Source organism: Cygnus olor, chromosome 8 (genome assembly GCF_009769625.2).
Source record: "Cygnus olor isolate bCygOlo1 chromosome 8, bCygOlo1.pri.v2, whole genome shotgun sequence".
NCBI lineage: Eukaryota > Metazoa > Chordata > Aves > Anseriformes > Anatidae > Cygnus > Cygnus olor.
In genome coordinates this window covers 25898561-25923296 of record NC_049176.1, presented here as the reverse complement: position 1 = coordinate 25923296, position 24736 = coordinate 25898561, and the positions used below count along the sequence as shown (strand labels likewise).

The 24736-nt window shown below is 36.4% G+C and overlaps 1 protein-coding gene across 2 annotated transcripts in view; it reads left to right on the top strand.

The window, feature by feature from the left end:
• FAF1 (Fas associated factor 1) overlaps nucleotides 1–24369 on the top strand; it is a 161474-nt gene extending 137105 nt beyond the window's left edge. For both annotated transcript variants that reach the window (XM_040564936.1, XM_040564937.1), the window contains 4 exons: nucleotides 4048–4128; nucleotides 4782–4859; nucleotides 8949–9164; nucleotides 22140–24369. In XM_040564936.1, coding sequence (XP_040420870.1) covers nucleotides 4048–4128; nucleotides 4782–4859; nucleotides 8949–9164; nucleotides 22140–22223 — 459 coding nt within the window. In that variant the 3' untranslated portion in view covers nucleotides 22224–24369. The remainder of the gene's footprint in view (nucleotides 1–4047; nucleotides 4129–4781; nucleotides 4860–8948; nucleotides 9165–22139) is intronic.
• The last annotated feature ends 367 nt before the right edge of the window (nucleotides 24370–24736 follow it).

Below are 24736 nucleotides of genomic sequence, written 5' to 3'. Positions count from 1 at the left end.
ATGAATGAAATTCGTATCAAGGGTGAATTCTGTGTTTCATTCTATATTTATTCTATATTTTTTTATTATGTAAACTTGTTATATGTCTGCAGATTTCTCCTGCAGCAGACAAGTAGAATTTACTTTTACCATGATTCATTTTAACAAATAATACAGAGATGACAATGTTTGAACTAGAAGCCAAGCTCGTGTGACAAAGCCAAGTCTGATCTCTCATGCAATATTGCATTCATTTCAAAACAGATGTGACAAAAACACGAATTTGATCTTGTTCCAATTCAGTACAAGTTCAAATATAAAGTTGTATTGTTCCTTTTCAGCCTTTGTTCTGGATTCATGTTTTCATGTTCATATGTTTTTCATACTCTAATAAGAAACAACCAGATAGCTACTTCAACATTTAATTAATACATAAAATATTTTGTTCTATGGACATTTTCATTAAAATCTAAAATTAGTACTTAAAATTTCTTGAGGGAACTTTTTACCTTCAAGGAGCAAAACCCCTGTGATTCAGATGGTTTACGTTAACACCATCCTTTGGTCACTGGTGTGGATCTCAGAACTGCTGAGTGTAATTCCTCTTTCTGATGTAGGCTTTTTAAGTGAACTGGGATAAGATGTCTGTTCACATCTTGGTTTCTTGAAAACAGAAGATGGCCATTTTACATGCATTGGAAAAGTAACATGGAGTTGCATTTATAGATTCTCAGTAGATGCAGCAATTTATGTAGGGTTTAAGAAGATAGTTGTCAGCTACCTCATGTTTTGTTAATGGACAACACATATGACATTTTAAAATTAATTTTTAGTAGTATTGCTATTCTTTTTTTTTTCCTTCATGTCTTTGTTAGGTAGCAATGAAAGATTAATTGCAAAATATTTTGTTCTGCTTTTCCTCTGAACATTGTCACTTCTATTTTATTGCTTTCTAGTAGATTTGAGTCATCTTCATACTTTGTATGGTTTCTCTAGAGGAACTGATGACTAAAATAATGAACTGCACTACAAGAAGAACTGCAGCATCTAATGTTAAAATTTGTCCAAGGTGTAACTCTGAACGAGAGAATATTATAAATTTGCCATAATCACCATAGATGTGGCTATTCCTATAGAGTGTGAGCAGTGTTAGCAAAACACAGAAATAGCACACACACAAAAAAAAAAAAAAAAAAAAAAAAGTGCGATTGATTACATCTGCTTTTCAGCTGAAGAAATCTGGATTCCAGTGCTGTTTAGTTTAGCTACAGATTTTTTTTTCTTAGATCTGTTTCACTAGGAACAGTATTATTTCTGTGTGGTGTAAAGCTCAGTGACATGGTCATTTACTTCTAGATGTGGCTTACATATTTCTTTGAGGACCAGGCAGTCATGCATAGCAATTCTTCGCATTCCTGACATCTTTTTCATAATCCAGTTTTAGAACGATGATAACTGTGATGAATGGGGAGGAAACAAATATATTTTTTTGAGATGCCCAGAATTCATATTTATATTCTTGTTGTAGGATCTATAGCGTTGGTATTTTTTGAAGGTGTCATCCAGATTATGTAATTTAAACCAATTTCAAAAATTGCTCAGTAAGGATCCTTGTAGGTAAATGAATCCTGCACTCATCACAAGTAGCCTTTAATAACTTCCTTGAGTAGACCGTTTGTATAATGTGAAATAAAACTCAGTACTCAATTTCATACAACTCTTGATTTAGTATATATTTTTGGAGTTATTTTTAACAATTTTTACATTTTTAACATTTAGTTTTATGTTAATTGCTAGCAATCTTTGGCAAAGGAAAGAGCCTGTAGTTGCATCTGATCTTTCAGTTGTCCCTCCAGCATCGATCCCACAGACTTGTGGGATCTTTGACATGAAGTTACGGTAATGTATGAAGTTGCAAAACATGAAAGCTAAACAGCTTCTCTCCAAAACAAGTCTTAATATTTTTTAAATGCTTGTCCTCTCACAGAATGGCTGAAGTCATTGTCTTTCAAGAGGTTGGTTTGAGAAGTTAGTTTTGTTTCTTACCATTTTAAGATAAACTTACAGTATGCTTATGGAAAGTTTCAGTATAGACAGTACAAAAGTTGTTTTTTTTTTTTTTTTTTTTAATGTTACATTCCATCTGTAAGAAGAGTTGGGAAAACTTCTGTGGGTTCAAGAAGCTTTCCTCACTTTTGGATATTGTAAAAATCAGAGCTGTTCGATTATTTCAACATCCCCTCTTCCAGAAATTGAATATTGATGTAGGTAGTTTATGCTGGCATGTTTAAGTTAATCCTTGAAGGCATTCCATGAACATAGCACATAAAGCTTATCAAAGTCCAGAGAAGCCAAAGGGGAATGGGTTATTGGTGGTTATTGTCCTTGTTACGTTTTGCAAGAATTACTTCTCATGTTTTAGCTCTGCTGAACAAAGTGATGGTTTCTCTATCTTCTGTGAATGAAATTTAGGAGACACTGATTGTAGAATAATCTTGGGTCCTGTTTCTATAAGGAAGAAGAGTTTCCTCTAAAAAGATCTTGTTACTTTCCAGCTGGAGGTTGTATACCTTTTCCTGCAATTTGTCCTTTCCTCTTGTGGTTGCATGCAACTTTAGAACTTTTTAACCACTAATACGCTAGAATTTTGTTTGAGGAACATCTTGGCATGGTTGCATGACATGGCAGTAACAGTTAACATATGCTCCTTCCACTTACAATCGAGTTTTTGCCAAAGAGTGAGGTTTCTGGAATAAAATTGATCAGTTTGCAAAATGATTCCTTTAAGTGGAACAAGCCTTGCAGATCACTAGGAATATTATCATAATGCTTCAAAAAGCAGTAGGTAGTAGGTTTTCATTTCTATAAAACCCCAGCATAAGTGCTGTGTTGCTGGTAACTCTGGGTGACAGCGCTGAGCCCACCAGCAGTCTCACAGCTAAATCTTATTGATTTTTATAGGGACCACTGCAGCCTCTGCAGGGCTCTAGGAGGATTATAGGATGTGACAAGAGTAAGCGCAGAGCAGCCGACGTTGTCTCTGGCTGCAGCAGCAGAGTATGGAGCTAAGGACTGTATGCTTTGCTTTATCAGATAGTGCCCCGGTGCTTTTCAGCTTTCAGGGATATCCACTTCTTGATCCTCCACTGTATGGGTGACGCCTCACTTTGCCATTAGCATATTTTTCATAAACCCTTACTTTCTGTGCTGTGATCATTAATAAGATATTTTGCTAGGTTTGCTGTCTTGAAGTTGGCATACTAACCTCATTTTTCTCGTTTGCCTGCATCTTTACATGTGAGACACTTCAGAGCAGGACTTGTTACTGTCCCATCCTCGTAGAGTATTCAGTACGATATGAATTGAGACCTCTGGATGATGTTTAATAGTATTGGCCCTGGATGGGTCCTGCTGACTGTGTTTTTACCAGGGAAGGTCCTGGGAGCAGGCCTCCTCTCGCAGAACAAGCCATTACCTCCTGTCAATTGAAGTAGATGATAAATTAAAATCCAGCCTTGTCCTCTAAACCATGATCTGTCCTTCCACACTACAAGGCAGTCCAAACAGTCAGCTGCAGGAGTGACGTCCCCGTGAGACCTTCCCCAGTGCTGGGCCACACGTGCCCCTCCAGTGTCCCCTGTCCTGCTCTGGCAGGTTGGATTCTCCCTGCGTGGCTGGTGCAGGAGGAGGCCTTCAGCTGCTCCTGGCCTCTGCCCAGGCCACGGTAAAGGTGGCAGGACAAAGAGCTTTGGTGCCAGGTCCAGCCCTTGGGCTGGGGCTTGGACACGCTGAACCATAGCATGGCAGTTGAAATGTAGCCTTAGGTAAGTTGTAATTTTTTTTTCTTTTTTAAAGCTAAGGTTGCCCTTGAGGCATTTCTTAATTTTTTCTTGTAGCAATAGCTAGATAAGTAAGGCAGTCAAATATATTTTTTTATAGTGTTATTAAGTCATTGAGGGTAGAGAATGCTGGTGAACAGAGATGTAAGATATGTGTCATGATGGTCACCATGTACTGATAGTTTTCATTTTCTTTTCTCCTCCTTTCTTTTTTCTTTTTTTTTTTTAGGATGAACGTGAAGCCAGAGAAAATGTGAAAAGAGAGCAGGATGAAGCGTACCGCATATCACTCGAAGCTGACAGAGCGAAGGTGTGTGACTGGTAAATTGATTGCATGAATGTCAAGATGTGAATCTTTCTGTGACTGGTGAAATCTCTCTGGTTCATCACTTCAGTTCTGCTTTTTAAGATGAGACCATTGCAGAAGGAGCCATAAGTGGTTATTAAATGGCACTAGATACATTCACAAGATTTGACTACACCTTTTTGCTAAAGCAGTGCTGACCCTACGTAATAATAGAAGCTGTCAATGGAATGATTGGAAAAGATCACTTAGTAAATATCCTATTTCTAATATTAGTTTCTAAGTCACAATTAGTGATCATTATCAGAAGTTTCTAGGCTGGGTGAACCTCGGGTCTAACCATATTTGGAATCTTTTACAAAATAGAAATACAAGACATTTCAAAGTATATGTAACTAATTATGTTAATGTGGTAAATTCTTGAGGACAAAAGTTGAGTTCATATAAGTTTCCATTAACAAGCTTCGTAAGAACTATGAAGGTTTTATTCACGTGACTTTGTACTGTGCAAATTCGTCAGTCATCCATGAACCATTCCTGTTCCAACAGAAAAGTTGGGAAGTTAATTTGCTTTCATATAGCTTAATGCACACTATTAGACAGATCTGTGGAAAGTGAAGTGAGTACATGTGTATTTATTATTTGTTTCTGTTTATTAGAGAGAAGCACAAGAGAGAGAAATGGCAGAGCAGTTTCGCTTGGAACAGATTCGGAAAGAACAGGAGGAAGAACGTGAGGTGGGATGTTTTACCTCTTCTAACAACTTTTTGGATTCATGAGGCTTCTGCAGGTTGCAGCTTTCGTTCAACATACATTGTAACTTTAATTCAAAGTATACTTTTCATGTGAACACCAAATCAGTATTTTTATTAATTTATTATGATATATATATAACAATATAATGCAACGAAATAATTTTCATCTTCACTTAGTTTTTCTTTTCTATCATCTGGGTCTGAATTACAGCCAGATATTAGATAGGCCTACCTACAAAATACCTGTGAAATAAGCTTCATAAATAGTGGAATCTTTGGGAGTCTCAAATCTTGTGTCTGAAGGCACCGCTTTTGAAAATATAATGCCATGGAGCCCTTTCATTTTTCCAGGAAGTAGCACAAAGCCTAACTGCAATTCTGACCAAACAAGTTGCCAAGTCTTATTTGGGAGACAAAAGGCTTTTACAAATATTTTTGAAGAAATCAAAACAAACTAACAGAAAAAGTCTAGAAAATGGAATCAATGGTACGTTTTAAAATGTCTAAACGATCTTCTACAGAATCTTCCTTAGATTGAAAATTGTGTTTAAACAAACTCTTGAGGTCTCTAGGCCTATATAAAAATATAGAAATCATATGCTGTTGGAGAGTGCTTGCTGTTCCTCTAACCCTGTTACTTTGTAGATTCTCTCATTTTTGTAGATTCTGCAGGCCCCAATGCCTGCCAGAGAGAGCTCCTGCAGCCTCTTGATGGGTCTAGGCTGGCTCCTGTCCTAGCTGTGTATCACTGTGGGCGTAAATAATCATGTACATGAATTTACAGTGGCTTCCTGTTTTTCACCTCCTGACAAATACGTAATACGGTTTAAAAGAGAAGAAAAAAGGCTGTGTTACAGCCATGTTTCTTCCCCTGAAGCCCCACCACATTTCAAAGGATAGGTGAAACAGGCTAGTCATTAAAGTATTTTCAGCTGTTCTGTGAAGTGATCTTGAAATAGATGTCCTTACAGAACTGCTATGAAACACACCTAGCTCATATTTGAAAGGGACTTTGAAAGCCTTGAATAAAATGTTCAAAATAAGTGACGTACACATAAATGTATTGACTGAAATTAGAGTTGACTGAGTGTTGTCCTTTGACTTCTAGGCATATAAAATTTTGTGAGGAAGTTGCTAATGACTACAAATCTCCATTGACATCCGTATTGAATATGTATTTCCTGAGTATATTTCCAGTATTATCACAAATATAAATAAAATCTATTTTAAATATTTATTTGTTTATATAAAATATCAGAGTTTCAATATTTTTAGTGGAGTTTATATAACTCTTTCGCTCTGACTCCCAGCAATGATGGAGATTTGAAATTTGGCGTTATATTCTCATTTAATTTTCCATTTAGTTAAAGTCCTTGGAACTCTTGGAATCCTGATAAATCACAGCCTTCCTCATCGCCCCCTGCCCCAGACTTAAATATATATTTGACATTTCAGTTTTGTGTACTCTGCTGATGTATGAAAAAATTGCATTACACAACTGCAAAAAGTTGGCTACCAATGCAGCTATTATTCCCAGAGATAAAACCAATAAACAAGCTATATAAGCAATGCATTTGCATATATATTTTGACCAAGATAATTGCCTTAAAAAATCTGAACCATTTAAGCATTCAAGAACATTTTAAACAGTGCTGTCTTGTAAATACTGCATTTCATCAGAGCAGTAGTATTCAATGATTTAGTAAAAATGCAGTCCAGTCTTCTGTATTGTTCTACAGTATCTGGTGGCTTTCTTAGCTCCTGTTGTTACATATGCCAAGAATAGAGGATAAAAACACAACTGCATGAGCCATGCACAAAACTGGACTGTGAGCATTTTGTCAAGAGTAATTGAAAGATGACAATTCTGTAAGGTCAATAGCAATTAAAAATAAATCAGTACTGTAGCAATAACAAACTATTGAGCAATCACTTAGATTCAAGTAATAAAAACATTTTTGTTATTTAAGTAATTTCGTATGCATAGAAACAATAATTCACTCTGCTTTAGTATACCTGCTCCTGAACCTTTTCTAACACCTTGGCCTTTTGAAAACTGTTTTCTTACACAAAGCCTGCAAAGCTAGTCCATGTTATCAAAATATATCTGGGCTTCCCTGTTTTACTGTAGACTGCAGTAATGAAAATAATAGGATCTGTTTGCTTAGTAGAACAAAAGGGATTTTAACAATAGTGTTTACTAACACTCCCATTTTCAAGTATACAGATTACTTATACTGAATTGTTCTGCAACAGTGTTTACTTACAGAAGTGCCTTTATGTTCAGTTCCTATATTTAAAATCAGGCTACTGAGCTATTCACATACTGAACATCTTTTTATCAACAAAACTGAAATTGCTTGTTCAGATCCAAGAGTTATTAATGTGATCCATCTCATCATTGTTTTCTGACTTGGTTTGCTGGGACAGAATATCCATTGTAAACTGCCGTTTTACACTGAAGCCTGGGAGACTAGTTACTTGAGGGAGCGACGCGTTCTTTGCACAAAGAAAAGAGCTCTAATGAGCTACTGTTGTTTATTTTTCTATAATATAATTGATTGGGTTCAGTAAATAATGTAGCATCTGTTGTTATACTGTGTGGGGAAATGTCAAAACAGAAAGACAGTAAGCAGGTGGTTGAGTATGGAGAGAGAAAATTAAAATAGAATCTATTTAAAATATAATCTCATAGTAGATGAGCAAAAATGAACTCAAGTTCTATGTATAAATATTTATACTGAGCTATAATTTGCTCAGAGGTTCGTGTGCAAGAAGTAGACTATTTAAAAGGCTTCATAATCTTGCTTCTGCCCATTCCTTTCTCTTTACTGCAATCATCCTCCATCATTATCTGTTACTAAATGACCTTGGGGAGATTTTCAAAGGCATAAATATCAACTGTGTATCATGAAAGTTCCTTTAAATTCTAGGCAAAGCAGTGTGTGACTGCCCCTTCGTTTTGGAATACTTTCTTTTAGGTGTATTGTAGGGAAGGAGTTGTTATTCTGCTTCTAGCACTCATTGAGATTCTCATTAACTGCTGCCTGAAGTAAGGTGATACGGTAACAAGGCTGCTTTCTAAACACGATCTAATTTTTAAAAGAAATCAGCCTCTATCCAAGGGCACCAACAGCATTCAGTACCCTTGAAAATCAAGCCCACCTATGGCAGCAGTCTAATGTTAGGCTTTTTTGTTGTTGTCGTTTGCTTGCTTTTAATTCTCATCAAAGTGTTAATGTTGTAGTTCCCGGAGGCAAAGGCCAATGAACACAGACTTGGTTCCTGCTCTTAAAGTCTTAACATCAGCAATATGCACAGTGTTAGCAGGAAGACAAACGTATGCATTTCTAGCTGCATGGTGCAGCCTGGGCATTACAGTGCTGGCTGGCTGCATGCAAGTTGTTTCAGAAGATGTGCACACCTGTGCTTGGAGTAGTCTTCTGCAAGTAGTAATAATAATAATTGCTTTCTTTAAATCTTAAAGCTCCCATGTCTCTCCTCCCAATTTTCTTCTTTGACTGTTCCAAATTTTGTACATACACTATATTTAATACACATTTGTGATATCTTTAATTATGTCTAACAGTGTTTTAGTTTATTTATAGTAAATCTCCTGCATATATTTCTTTTTATTCTGAACTGCCACTGAGGGTCTTGTCTTTGGTACAAATGGTCAATTACCCTGTATAAGAGGAAGGCAATTTGATAATAAGTGCATTTGAAGAAATACTTTTACTGCCTTCAATTTATACCCTTTAAGGAAGCAATTGGCCACTTGACAATTATTCTCTCTTTCAAATTTTTCAAGGCTTTCTGCCAAATGATTAAATTACTTATCCCCATCGTGCATTAACTGTAGACCTAATAATATGTGTTATAAAGAAGGATTTATTTTAATTAGTTGTCTGGTGAGCTGTTGTTAAGGAGTGAATAAAAATGATTTTGTCGTTGAGATATAAAGAACAACTATGGTACATCTTGACATTCTAGAAGACATGAACAGAAAAGCTCTTTCTTTTTCTTCTGTTGTTAACATTGCAAGCTAAATGGTTATTTTTCCATCCTCAGGCTATCAGGCTCTCTCTTGAGCAATCTTTGCCTCCAGAACCGAAAGAGGAGAGCACCGAGTCAGTCAGCAAACTGCGTATTCGGACACCCAGTGGAGAATTCTTTGAGCGACGTTTCCTGGCCAGCAGCAAGCTGCAGGTTGTCTTTGATTTTGTAGCTTCCAAGGGATATCCTTGGGAGGAATACAAGCTGCTGGGCACCTTTCCAAGGAGAGATGTGAGTAAATGCACCTTCCAGGAATAATATCACTACTTCTTAATTGTGTGTGTTTAGATGACCAGTATGTTATAGCATAGAAAATAAAAGCTGTGCCTGAATATGTTAGAGTGTGGCCCAAGCTCCGTGGCTGTGAGCAAGCCAGGTGCTAGCCTAACAGTGCTATCATATGCTGCATACAAAATTGCACTGTGAAATCTGTTTCCAGTGACATTTTAAAAAATCCTTCATTTCTGATACAAACGAGTTGTGGATCATATTCAGTGAAAACTGTCCATGTGCTCTGACTGTGAGCCAGCATCGCTCGCATCATGTTGCGAAGGAAAGAGCATCAATATTAGTATGCTGTTTAGGTCTGGTATAGACTGGTATTTCTCTGGTTGTTGTTTTTGCCATTTTATTCCAATTTTATGTTATGAGCAGGAAGGTTCAGTGTCAGATAATAAATGGTTACGAGCTAATCATTTAACTGTATTCATCCACCTGTTACATCATACAACCAAGTAATCATTTATACTTTCTACGTCCAAATTCTAACGATGTACTTGCTGTGACTGATTTTCAAAGTCATACCACTTACTGCTTACAAAAACAAATTCAGTTCTCTTGGTTTATCAACAGATATTTATGTGCTCGTTACCAGGTTTCCCTTAAGATATAACTATGTGTTGTCTGCTCTATTGCAGTTTAACTTTCATTTCTTAACTAGTCATGGTTACAGCAAAGGTAAAAGTCAGTGGGTCCAACTGTGCAGCAATTATATGAGGGCACTGCGTAAAAGGGGAAGGTAATGGGGTGATGCAGAGGTGACAGTACAAACTGAGCCAAGCAGTGATGGGTGAAGTTCAGCAGCTTTTTGGCTGTGCTACCTCCAGTACTGCAAATGAGTTGGGGCAGCTTTGGGCTGGAGCAGGGGTTTTGTTGTCCAGGGGAATCTCCAGGTGACTGGTTAAGCCATTTTTCATCAAAGGAGCTCAGTATCTGGGTTGCTTTTCCATTTTCTTTCTCATCACTGCCTGTGGAGGAAGTTCACTAGGAGCAGAGCTCTTGATTGGCGTGTTTACAGTACTGTTTTGTAACAGCAACCTGTTGCTTTATCATCCTATTTGTAAGTTATGTTAAGTGACACAAGTACTCCAAAAGGGGAAGAAAATAATGTCTTTAACAAGCTATGACCTTGAGAGTGGATGTGATTTCTGAAGATTCTTGGCATAACTCTGTAAACAAGATTGTAGTGCTTACAGCTTTTCTTCCACCTTGTCTTATATTGAGAATCCTAAGAAGCATTTCAGGAATCTCATTAATCACTAATTAACTTTACTCCTTAAGCATGTGATATCATTTCCAGTGGAACCAAAGACTGGAAGTCATCTAAGTTTCCAGTATCATTCACTTTACTCAACAATCTTTCACAGTCTAAACAATGTTTTCATGTGTTTTAAATATTCTGCAAGTCATACCTTCCTGCCTGTAACATATTTATGTCTTAGTACATAGTTATTACAAAAAAAATCAACCTATAAATATATTACTCTTATTTTTTTTTCCTACACTTTAAATTCTCTCTGTTTAGACTGGCTGTTTCTGTAAATAATCACATCGTCATCATCACTGAGTTTACAGAGGACTAAAATTAAAAATTGATCAGATGGCTCAAATGAGAAGAAACGAAAAAAGGAATGGAAAAGAAAAAAGACCACTAAATTAAAATGGGATGGTAGTGTCAGTAAATTTGTGAAACTTAAAGGCAGAAAATGCTGAGGCAAAGGAAGGAGAATTTTATGGCAGGATACAGAGCTGTTGGTCTGTTGCACTGGACGCGAGACCCTGTCATCTTTTTTCTATGATTCCAACCTAATAATGCCATGTATGAGGAGTCGCATAAATGATTCATGCTGATTTGACTCAGTGGCCATGTATGAATCCGGTTGCCATTGTGACCACCAGAGCTACAACAGACAAAAAATAATCCCCAGGGGTTTGCTAACTATAAATGACATCTGCCATGTTCCACAGATTTGGAAAGATGGAATTGTGCAACTCCACAGAGAGAAGAGTTTTGTTTGTTTGTTTAAAAAAAAGGAAAAAGAAAAAAAATCTTACTGATGAATGCATTGGGAGTATGGTAAAAGTATATATTTGTTACCTTAGGCTTCATGCTATACAGCCTCTTAAAAATGCACTGTAAGTTGCATTCAAAACCCTTCCGCTATATGATATATATCACAGGCATCCATTGAAATTTGTGAAAGAAGAACAAAATACGTGGAATGCTTGTGCTCCAGAAAGAAATAGAATTTAAAAATGTCCTTTTGTATTTAACCTATAACACTTTTTGGGAAAAAAAATAGTTTTGAAAATGTCAGAATTTCTTTGCTGGAATTCTTGCTGCAGTAAGACGAAAACATTTCTTCTCAAGTTAATCATTTTTCTTCTATCCTAATCTATATTACAATAACATACACACCCCCAGAAGTGTTTGTCTTATCAAAACGGGGGGATTATCTTCAATCAAATGAGCATTTTCTTGTGGGAAACTTGTCAGAACATTTTTTACTTGCTTTTCAAAATCTGCTTTTCAAAGCCGTCAGTCCTGATACAATGTTGTTGAAGTATTTTTACTGCTTTGGTAAATAAAAATTCATTAGTTCTTGGTTCTATGTTCCAGTTGCTTACATAGATATCCTTAGCTAACTTGAAGTTGGTATCATAACCCTACTGTAAATACAAACTTCTACACATGAGTAAATACACAGATTAACCTTTTCTAGACACTACTTGTAGTTTTTGAAGCAGCAGTGACATTCCAAAGCATTTAAGCACATGCAGTGACTTGTTATTGGGTCTTTGTCACTGATAGTGTTCTTTCTACTAGCACGGAAATTAGATATTAACCACTTCCTTTCTCAGTACCTTAACCAACGCAGAACTACGTACCGTACTGACAAGCATATTCCACACGAGTGAACCTGTGTCAGCAGGTAATTTCTACCTCTAACATTGAAAACATTTGGTAAGCACATCTTTCTGAGTAAAAAGCTGTATTACAAGTTCTTTGCCATATTCTTAAATGCACCTGCAAAGGCTTTATGGAAGCAAATGTATGTGCTGGTTAAATTTGTGTGCTGATTTTAGAATTATAGTTCTTTTTCTGCTAACAGTCACCCTCATCTTCAAAATGCATTCAACTCTAACAAAAAAGAGCTTACACCAAGCGTATTAGCATGCTCAGTCAACCTTCTCCCTTTCAAGTAAGTCCCTTTCTCCTAAAAACCTTCCCAAACACTAATTTCAGTAGTCCTCTCAATCTGCTTTCTGTAGGGTCTGTCTTCTCCCAGCACCCTGTAGACCTTCTGAATGATCAGTTCCTCGCTTCCTTCAGTGGAGGTCTGCAGAAGTCTTCCGAAAATTCTTTAACATCTTGTGGCTTAGGCATTTGACCACAAGTAGGAAAGAAGCCAAAGTATACCATATCTAGTTGAAACTGTGGGAAGAATGTGCAGAACTAATTCACCCAAACTGGTGCTGCTAGGATTAATGATACGTTTGTGGAAGTTTTATAGTACATGACAGAAAGTGAGGTGCTGGCATGCTGTCCCGAGTCCATCTCATTTGAAAGTCTATTTTTGAAAGACTGAGCTTACTAATTTTGTCTGAAAATTCAGCTGCAGCCCACAATTTCTTCTGCTCATTTCTCCTTGAGGTGGAGCACTAGTTATATATTTGAGATATGCCTTTTGCAGATGCTTTGTCAGAGACTTAAGCTTTTTATTTACTGTATCTGGAAGCCCTGGTAAGCCAAGACTTCTACAGTATTTCACATTTTATTTTTCTGAGCCACAGCTTAGGATCAGGTGGCAGTTAAGTCACTTAAGGTTATTTAAATGCATCTAAAATGTTGCTTAATAATTCAGAACCAGTTTGCTCTGTTTAGAGTATTAAGATTTTTTAAATCCTTTTAATTAACCAATTCCAACATCAGTTTAAATAAACAGAAACAAAATCTGTCTCCCTTGAAACCATAGAAAATGAATTTAACTCAAATTGCACATCAGTTTAAATTAGGTACAATCAGGATTTCAGTAAATTCAATGCCAGACTATTCTTAATATTATACAGAAATACAGAGTAAGATATCCCTCCAAAACCAAATGTGATTGTTCATTTCCTGCGTTCTGGCAGGAGTAATCTTATTTTGACACCCACAGTGGTGGAAATAATGCCAGGGGATGGTGAGTTTAGCTGCAGTGCTCTGCACACATGATCATCCCAACAGGTGACTGTGCTCTGGTGTTATAATGTTATGGTCGTGATCCCTGTACTACTGAGTTAGGTAGGTTAGCAATTTTGTGCATCTCAGTCCATTCTAGCCTTTCTTTGTAAGGATTATTCTGCATTTCACCTAGTGCAAATAATGCATTCAGATAATCTACTTTTAAAGTCATAATGTGGCATTCAAACTCATTGAATAGGTTATGAAAGAAGTACATGTTCAGGACCATGTCTGGCTCTTAACATTCTTTTCCCTAATCATCATCTTGATGGAAAGAAGGAAGATGTTCTCCTGAGAAAGGATTCACGCAGTATCGTAGCTGTACCCAATAGCATTATTAGTAACTAGTCATTCACATAAATTGGGAAAGTAGCTTGAACAGCTGTCTGGTGGCCAAGGAGGATTTCAGAAAAATAAAATATTTTTCTGATAAGTTCAGAAATTTGGATAATGTTTTTATAAGTTCAGGAAAAGTTTAACATAATTCACCAAATTTATCCAGTAATCTCAAATTACTGGTATTTATATTTCCTACTCCACAAAATAGTATCCATCTGTTTAATTTCACAATCCTTTAGAATTATTCAAGGCAATATATCTGATGGTGTCCTGTAATTATCAACTATGATCTAGTTTACAGAAGGTCACAGCCACTTACAAAGGTAGGCATCCCTCTTCTTGTTGGCTGAAGCTGTCATTAAGTCAATACTACCCGCCCTTGCCTTTCCTCTCTTTCAAGACATGTTATTTTATTTATTCCAGCATTTATGTTTAGTTTAGTTAAGACATGGAGAATTTGTCTAAGTAAATTGGCCATACCAGACTAGCATATTCCCATGCCTCTTCTAGGAGCATGATTTCTGATCGTTCTTCTGTTGACTGGTAACAGTAGAACAATTAATTGGACTGGTTAATTTTGAATTCCAGAGGACTAGAGCACGTATAATTGCAAGCAGAACACTGAAGAGTGTGCGACCCTTAGGTTTTGTTGCTTTTGACAAGTTTGTTGCTCACACAAAGTAGTGTCATGCTCTTTTGGTCAGCACCTACAAAGGGAGTAGTTGATACTCACTGAAGTTGATGGCAGTACTTGCAGGACATCAGAAAGTACATTTTCAACCTTGAAATGTAACGTCCATTTTTGTGCAAATACAATTTCTGTATATGTAGTAAAAAAAAAAAAAAAAAAGTATTGCAGAAAGATTTTTTCATAATATTTTCTTCCAAGAAAGAAAGACTTGATCTGCCTCTTCAGACCTGGTGTTTACTTAACTGATATACAAAGAGAAAGATTAAATTCCTTCTTGTATAAAGTCACTGAAAGGATATGGAAGGGAATGAATGCCTTCCTCACCCCGTGGATGTAAGTTTCCTCTAAAAAGAGTTACATTCTATACGTGAACATAGTTTCTGATCTTGTATGACAACTCTGCTTGAATACAGGGAATGTTTAATTTCAGCAAATAGGTGTGTGTTTCAGATGAGCTGCTTTACTTAAGACTCACTAAAGTTAGCATTCAACAGAGCACTGAATACTCAATGCTGTTTGTGAGCTCTTAGTTGAGTCATCCTCATTAGTTAACCCAGTGACTAATGCCAACCACGTGATTAATATATTCCACCCAAGCACATCCCTCTGACCAAAAGTGTTCTTTTATTCAGCACTGCACCATTTCACAAACATTTATTTCAGGGAAGCCATGTTACTATTCACAGGAAGATGCCTTGGTTAAGCAGCAGAGCTTTGCTGTTGGATATGGCATCATCCAGCATAAACTAGCCCTAAGACATTTTGTACTTTTTTTCCCAGAATTCATGCTTTATGTCAATTTTGTGTTTTTTTTTTTCCCCTTGTAGGAAGAAAATGTAATGATAAAATACCAATAAAGAGCCTTTGTAGTAGTATGATACTAAGAAAGCTGTGTCTGGTTACCAGAAAATTTAATGATCTCCTGCTGTTTTGGTAATTGCATAAGTAATACATCAGACTCAATCACCAAAGCAGTCTTAGGCGCGCTTTTCATTCTATTTACCTATCTACCAATCACAATGTTATACTGTAGTTATCATTGTGGTATCTGAACATCTTAATCCTTTGAACTCGATAAAAATCCTTTTGGATCGTTTTTCCATGCAGTTATAATTACGTGCACATGAATGCAATCATGGATCACTCTCTGGTGAGTGGCTGTGTTCCTACCCATTCCCTTTGGGACCTACATATGCAAAGCAAAGTTCTTGCAGTACATTTGAGGCACTAAATGTATTTATATGTTTTCAGACTTCCAGGAGGTGTGGCTGTCTTGCTTTCATTCAGCACATCATCAATATCCACAGTGAAAGCTACAGTATTTCTGGGGCCAGGATCTGTCATCTCTGGAGCTAGCACGTTTTTAAAATAATTAAATGCATGAATTGTTTGATAAAAGCACATTGGCAGCAGTGCCCACAAATAACAGACTGTTTTGCTCCTTGGCACAGCAGAAGGGACGGTTAACATACAAATGCTCTGATCTGTAAATGCCACTATTTAAATGTTTCCTCTGCTCAGCAAGAAAACTGAAAGTAAATAGTGTGAAGGTGATGGAGCTCCTCTGCCTGTGGGGCCTTTGTCAGAGAGAGTGGTGTTCCAGGGGGTTCCATCAGCTTCTCTTTTTTCTGAGGAAAAAAAGAAACAGAAAAAATTACTAAACAGACCATCGATTTCAAACTAAACAGAAGGAAGGGAGGAAAACAGAAAATCTGAGGAGAGCTTTACAGCATTTTCCTCTTCCCTCAAAGTCTGGAGCCCTGCGGTGCTGGTCTTGATGTTGTTGGGGTTGGCGAAAGCAGCATGGGCTGTGCCCTGCTGGCAGCTCGCCTGACTCGGGCACTGACCCTACCACTACCTTCTTCCTCCATGCAGAAGGCAACTTCGGTGATATTTTCATGCCACTAACACTGCATCAGCAAAAGCCGTAATATTCAAAGAGAGTGTAATTAATTAAAATACCTGGATGTTTTCACTTCTCCTGCCAAGAAGAAAAAACCCTGTATGTGTGTTTGTTACTTTGTCACTGAAAATACGGCTAAAGGAAGATGCAGTCTTCTAGTTAGTGATTTTTTATAGACGTTAGTTCGTAGAAATAAATACAGACATTCAGTCAAGTTAGTACTCAGATGTATTCTGGACATAACAGGCTAGGCCAAAAAGGGGAAGGACTGAACACGAAGCAAGATTTCAGATCTTAGGACTAAGGAGAAGCACAGACACCACAGCTACCCAGGTGGGGTTGCTGTAGACAGCATTTCCTAGTGGCTTTTATTGGAAGGTAGATAATCTGTAATTACAGATCTCTTCTTACACTCTCAACTGTTAAAAAGCAATAAGATTTTTGTAAAAAAAATGATATTTTTTAAACATAATTAGCATCCAGGATTTTATTTGGTGTAATAATGATTTGTAGTTTGTGTTCTTTTAAACTTTGCTCTACAAACAAAATAAAAATTAGTTTTCCCAATTAAAACAATCAAATTTTACACAGAATCATGAATTCATAATGTTGAACTTTTAAAAGCACCAAATAGTCCAGGCCTCGCTACAGAAATACAGCAACATCAGGCTTATTATTCACAATGCACTGTCATTATGCTTGTTACTTTTTAAAACCAAGGAGAACACAGATGCTATTTTTTCTTAATTTACTCTCTAAAAAGACAAGTAATGCAAGTCAGGTTTATCATATAAGCCTTCACTGCTTAGAATCTACACAGCAAATTCTTTCCTTATTTAAATTATGTTAAGTCACTGACAGTTTATGCTATGTAAAGATAGATGGTATCTCTGTACGGCTTTTTAAGAGTGGAAAGCACGCTCAGAGTACAGGATACAACATCACAGTTCTCTGTTTTATCAGTATCTGTTACTTTGCTTAGTAAATATACTTCTTAAATATGCTCAATCTGAAATACTGTTTTTCTCTTCAGTGAAATAGGATCAAGAGTGTGGCATATCTGGCTTAAAGCTTTGTACTTAGAATGAGACTCGAAGTCTTTTACTATGACATATTTTTCCTTATTTGTGACGGCTTTCTTCAATTCAGATGTAAATTATCTTGAAGTTTATTCAACTAAACCAGATCTAATTGCATATATTTCTGTGAAGTAACCCTACTTTTGTTTGTGGCACCAGTTGGGCATATTATCCCTATAACCCATAGATATTTCAGTATGTGACAAGGGTTCACTGTATTTGTTTGTGTCATTCTGAAAATATAGTTTTTTAAACAGATCTGGTGCTTTACCAGGTGTGCCTTTAAGTAATTTCTATTGCATTTATACTTTAGGAGGATTAGGAAACAGAGTAAAAGAACTCTTTGTCCGTTAGATTCATTAAATGTATTCATGCGTGTGTAAGTGGTATAGAGGCTGTGCTACTCAGGAATCAGATCCTTGTCCTAGGGTGGAGAGAAAGGTGAAGGGTGTGATATTTACTGCTTGTGTAAGTGTCATAATAATTGTGTATTTGATTCTTTATTTTTAAATGACCTTCCTGGGCATTAAGCCATTTTTTTTGTCTTTATCTTCTCCCTGCAGAGTTGGGAAGGTAAGGAACCACACCTTTGAAATGGTAAAAGTACAGCTGTGCGGGATGTGAGCGTGTAGTAGAACAGATAGGTCAGCAAAGGTGAAGACAGAAATAATACGAAAATGATTCTGGAAGGAACAAGATGTTGCTACAAAGATGTATTCAAGTGTTGTTTAAACTAGTAATAATTTTCACTATTGGGTCCTTAAAAAAAAGGGGGAATTTGTTGAAAAATAAAGTGTAAGTAGCTACCACATTCTTACAAGAGAAATACAAGAGGTAACATTGCTATCTTTTGGTTCTGTGCAGCCGTAAATCATGCAAACTTCAAAGTGCTGCAGGAGTACTTTAAACCGACTGGCTAGTGCTTAGTTGGAATAATGACCACAGAAGTCATTTAAACAGATACCTGTTACAATAATACATTTACTGTGCACCAATCCAGCATAGGTTATGTAATGAAGCTCTTCAAATGAAAAGATTGTTTTAGCTGCAAAAAAAAACAAGAGGCCCTGTAAAACTGTATATATATACAGTTGGAAGAAAAGTACCATTTTACCAACTGAAACATATTTCAATTAAACTGACTGCTCAATGGCAAGAAATAACGCCGACAGAAATAAGGGCCTGTTACCACTCACTGGTCACCTTGATAGAAAGTCTCTTTCCCTGAAGAGAGTGCCAAAGTTTGTGTAGAAAGTCATTTGCCCGGAGATACTATTAGCTTTGGCTTCGGGACAATCTTAAATGTGTTATTCTACAGAATCCTGTGAGCTTGAATATTTAGCAATTTTGTTGTCACTGAAATCATACTCTCTCAGCATCTGAACATTGTGTCTTTCCTCCCCCACACTCCTCACTGTGTAAATTTGGAACAACTTAGAGTCCCTTTTGAAGGGCTAGTATTTTATATTTCATTATAATGTAAATATAATACAAAGTATTCACATTAACAAAACCACAAAATATATTTTTAAAATATATTCACCTCACCAGCTGTTATCACCGTGGGATGTGTGAGCAGGCTCTGAGAATGTGTGTGTGACTGGTAAGAAGAGACATTGTAGGACTGGAAGACACAGAGCACCATTAGGCTTTCGGCTTTTGATTAACAAATGCTGAATGCCTAACTTGGTGAATTTTGCAGCCTTAATCAAGAAAGCGTGTAGCTGAGCACCACGGGTGAGTTCAGTAGGATCAAACCCGATTCAATACATAAACACATGCTTAAATGATTTCCTGCATAAGTGCCAATAATATGAAAAAAAAATCTTCAAATAATAAAGGTGTGGGGGTTTGGGACAATGTAACATATAACGTGCAGGGCTCTTTAGAAAAGACCCCCATGCAGTGACATCAGAGCAACGCATCATCAGCACCAAAATGGATTCCAGAATTTGTCCTAACACTAATGAAATGAAATAGACAAAATTTAAAGGTACTTTAATACTTTGCTTTGTGAAACAACCCACACAAATTTACTGAGGTGAATACAGTCCATTAAAACACTACACTGGGCACACCTTTGTGGGTTACGGCTCTTCCCTGGTCCTTTGATCTCTGTTATGTATCATTCTTAGGTTTCTACGTCTGTTCAAAAATACTGTAGATTACAAAGCATCTTAGGTCTTATATTTCATACATATACAAGAGAAACCATTTCTTTTGGTAGGAGGTGGATTCGCTAATAAGGCTGCAATTCTTTGTAGTAAACATCATATTTACAAACCACAAATAACAAAGTAGAAGCTGCAGAAGGGTTATGGTGTGATAATTAAGTACAATGGCGACCCATATGAACAGAAAATGCCAAGGAGCTAAAACAAAGCAACAACAGCTTTGTTTGTTGACAGATGCAGGAGCCATATTGTTAGTTAATTGGGTAATGGTGTAAACATTTGCAAACTCTGCTGTCCCTCAGTGAATTAAGCAGCACACTGAAATTATGGTGAAAAGCTGCACAGTCGTTTTGCTGCAGGTACTCCACAATGCTTTTAACTACCCTTCTAAGCTTAAAGACGTTAAGGAAAGGACAACATGCATTGTTATTAAAGTACTTGAAGTTTGTGAAGCTTAGAGTTCAGACTAGGATATGCATCTTGAATTACACTTAAGTGAGTAGTAGGTTTCCATATGGTTACAGTCTGGAAGTTTGTGTTCGTTGCCTACATTTGTTTTTCACTTTAGTGTGTGTGTGTGTGTCAAATGTAGAGAAGACTTATTCTGGTTCTCTCTTGCCTTCCTTTTATTGTAAAAAGAGGTTGCAGGATTTTAAAATACAGAGGTCTAATTAGATAATAGCTTTAACTGAAAAGAGAATGAGAATTGCTTCTCTCAGGTGCACAGTACCTCATGTGTTGTGAATTGCAGAGACCCCTGTTTACTTCCCTCCCTGTGCTGAAGTGCAATGGACTGTAGCAGAATACTAAAACATAAAAAAATGCAACAAGATACTTAATTAGCATACTTCTGTAATCACAAACTTAAATGCACTACTTTGACTGTTTTCTACATAACAGATTTGCTTTCTAAGATAATAACCTTTCAATAATTTAAGAAGCATCTGTGCAGGAATGCATAATTGGACTGTAGATAATAGGAATCTAAAATTGAGCCTGGTGTTTTTACAAATTATTTTTCTCTTCAGCCACTTAGCAATAGCTCACCATGGTACATGAAGTATAAGAAAATATGTCCCTGCTTTGGGAATCAAAGTAATGCATCTATTATTACTATTTAATTCTGTTGCAGAGGGGTGAAACTACTTTGATTTCAATGGCCTTAGGAAGCGATAAGCTCTTTATTTTTGTTTAAATATTGAGTTATCTTGAATTATCCAATAAAACAATGGAAATAGAAATATGTTTTAAATTTGCCTGATTTAACTGGGGAGAAGAGAAAGGGATGCCGTACTGTTTTTGGTAATTGGTGACAGGATTAGTAAGTTATGCTTTTAAGAAAAAAATACATTTAACATTTTGTAATTCATAATGTTTGATTTTCTTGACACATTTTTTTTTCCAAAAAGTAGTTTTAGAAATCAGTGGCATTATATGATCATAGGTATAAACAAATTTAACTTCAGAAAAAATGTTTATCAGTATGGATTTGTGTTTTTTATACCCATAGCATGAGACTAATAATCTATTACTGACAAACAAGCTCCTGATAATTAGTGTGCTCACACAGTAAGGGAAATTAAACCAGAGTTACTAAGGAAAATAAGTCTAACAATGAAAGTGGAGTATTTCAGAAAATGGTAAGATTGAAAGAAACAACGTTCAGCTTTCCATGTGAAGCACTGCAGTAATCTTCTGAAAGGTGTCACAGTGCTGACGTGGAAACGTGAATGTCTGACGGACCCAAAGAAAACACTTGTCTTCATTATTTTGTATGTATAATCATATTGTGTGATAATTATTTTATTTTTTTCGTAGAAGAGACTTTTCCTATAGGCAGCAATCCAATTTCTAAATAGAATCCTCAACACAAATTTTTCTAACTATAAACTGGGAATTGCTCGTGTGCCTGAAATGAAAGTCAGTAATAGTTAAGGACGACGAGCAGCTTGCTGGGTTGGGTGCTAAGATCCAAATGCTGAGGAATTCTGGCTCTAATGGTGCAGATAGTGCCTGTATTAGCATTTTCCAAACTGTACAACACTTAACTCTCACTGGAATTCTGCTGTGTGCCCACCTGCACAATGATTGCCTGCACACCTTTACAAATCTGCCAAGGAGTCAAGACTCTAGTGAACAATGGAAATTTTAAGATAGTTATCTGGAACTACAGTTTGATTTTTCAGCTTAGTTTGTGATCCAGTTAACCTTCCAAATTATCTTAACTTTGACAAAAACAGATATGTTCACGTTGGTTTGTGGGAGAAAACCAACTCTTCTTGGAATTAACATGATGGATTCTGCAAATATGCAATAGGCAAAATAATGTTAATAACATTAACATAAAAATACAAAATATAACACATTTCTTCACCACATTCTGGGAATTCGTGCTGACAATTCCCACTATCGGTGACTGGAGGGACTCAAAATTCTCTTAGTGAAAATCCACACTGTGAAGATAAGCGGTTCATAAAAGTCTACTTACACCTATCTTTTCATTCTTATCTTTACAGGTGACCCAGCTGGATCCAAATAAATCATTACTGGAGGTAAAACTGTATCCTCAAGAAACCCTTTTCCTAGAGGCAAAAGAATAGATCAAACAAGATTGTAGGACTAATCATCCTTTGACAAGCCAGAGGCACAGCATCGAGAGGAACACATCTATCAACGCCATCTTGTACTATCATCCAACTCAACTCAATGTCACAACTTGGCCTCTCGCAAGAATCCTGAAAAAATTGAAAAAAAACATAGCTACTTAAAGTTTCACATACATGAGTATATGTTTCCAACCTCATTTAAATGAGCAGAGGATAAAATTCTGCTATGAACACTGAACGTTATGACTATGTTGCTCACTTATCATCCAGCTTTTGTTATAATTAATGCACTGTTAAAATGTGAGTGATTGTTAAGTAGAATTTTTACTCCTCAAATGCCCCTTTTTCACCAAGAAATCTTGGACATTTCTGCCTGTACTTTTGACACTAGAATGCTGTATATTTGATATCTCGCTGAGCCAGTGCTCTCATATATATGCATTTTATTTCTGTGTTTGAATTTCTACTTTGTCACCTAATTTAAAAAGGCAGAAAAAATTAACGGGACATTCTCAGCCATGGAAATTTAACAGTATTATAGTAGAAAGCATATAATTTTTGTTAGTACTTTCTGACTTCTTTGATAAGATGTAAGGTTTTGTTTGAAGAATATAGTTTGACATATATGCAAGGTATTTATTTACTGGTTCTGCTTTGGGTCTCAGTTCTGATTCAGTTTAGGAAGTATTTTCCATTACATTGCAGTGTGTGAAACTGCTTATTGCATGATGTGAATATTTAAATAACATTAGAAATGGCCAGTACCAGAAACCTGGTATCTCGCCAACACTTCAGGAATCAGCTGATATTGAATATCAGCTGTTAAAAACCTTTCAAATACCAGATACAAAAGTTCTTTATTTCTCATTGTGAAAGAAATGGCAGTTCCCATTTTAGCGGTTTTCCTTCATTCTGGCTCTTGTTTGTATCCTATTACTCTGCTGTTTTAAAGCACCTTGTTTGTTTCATCAAACAATGAGTATCTTAAAAGATGGTGTAATAAGAAATCTGCCTTATTATTGCACACTTCGGACATTTTAACAATAGATTACTGATCCCGTCTCAAATTAAAGAAATCCTAGTTCTGTTGTCTGAAATGTATGCACCAACTACCTGCTATCTGATGTGGAAAAATCTGGTACTTTAAATATCACAACCATAGAAAAGCATACTGAGGCTAAGATCTAAAGTACACTTCATGCCAAACCTGCATCAAAAGTGGTAGGGTTTTTTGCCCCCCCCCCCTTTTTTTTTAAACCTGGGCTTACAGGGTAGTGCACAATAGCACTACAGAATCATCATCTGCTAATCAAACTTTCTTTTGTAGCGCCTGGCATATTGTTTTCCACATGTTTATATGTTGTAATTCACAGTGCTTATCGTAACAAAATGAGTTCTGATTTGAAAATTTTCTACTAAGCAAAAAGCAACTGCACACATCTTTTAGTCTTTATTTTTTCTTTGTAAGGATGGTGATATAAATTTCAATGTATGCCTATTATTAGGGTGTTAGTGAAGCTGATATATTGTTACCTTTACCAAAAATGCAAATTTCTGAGCAGGGGAAAGCCTTATTCTACCTTTTGTAATTCTGTAATTAGTGAGTGCTACATCAGACACTTTTAGAAGTGAAGTATCTATGACAAACAAAAGGCTTGGAAGTGTAAGCAAATCCTAATCATTTGCAGCTCACAAATAAAAGAATTCATAGCCAATACAACGATAAATGTATGCGTAATGGAAACCTGAATGCAGGTGCTTCATTCTCAACTTTTGTTTTCTTATTAAAAAGATCTACTATGTTTATTAAATACAAAATTAACATAGGTTGCAAATTGGGGTGATTCTGTTTCTACAAACAATCACAGTAACACATACAGCAGGATTTGAAAGTGACGCATATCTTTTTTTCAGATTAGCTCTTCCTTCTAAGCTGGCTGTAGAGGAAAGGAGTTGCTGAAACATTGCTACACAAGCAGAGCAACCTTTCAGTGAACTTGTTATATTAACTTGTTCTGTTTAACTTTTGTTTGGTCTCATCAGGCTGTTTTCTCTCGCTCGACTTTATTTCTGTATTTTGACTATATATTCTTTACTTTGATACTAGTTTCATAAAGTTATTAAATGTGGCTTGAATATTTGTTGAACTTGTTGAAGTCAGTGCTCCCAGGGTTTGTTTGGCCTTTTTGTTCTAAATTCTGGTTTAGGGCTCTTTTCCCCCGTTTTGTTCATATTGCAAAATACACTGTCTTTATCAAAATGTTCTGGTGAGAATTAAGTGGAAGTGTTTAAATGGGTGGCATTACTGCCCCCTGATACAAAGATACCAAGATCTCTATATAAGGATCATTCTGCCACAACAAGTGTATCACTCAATTTAAATAAAGCTTTTATGGTTTTGGTCCTTAAATACTTTGGGCCTGATTTCAAGAAGCAACCATCTAGTCACCTTTCCAAATTACACCCACAGTGCAAACCAGTCCCTGTGTAGAAACGTTAATGTTCTG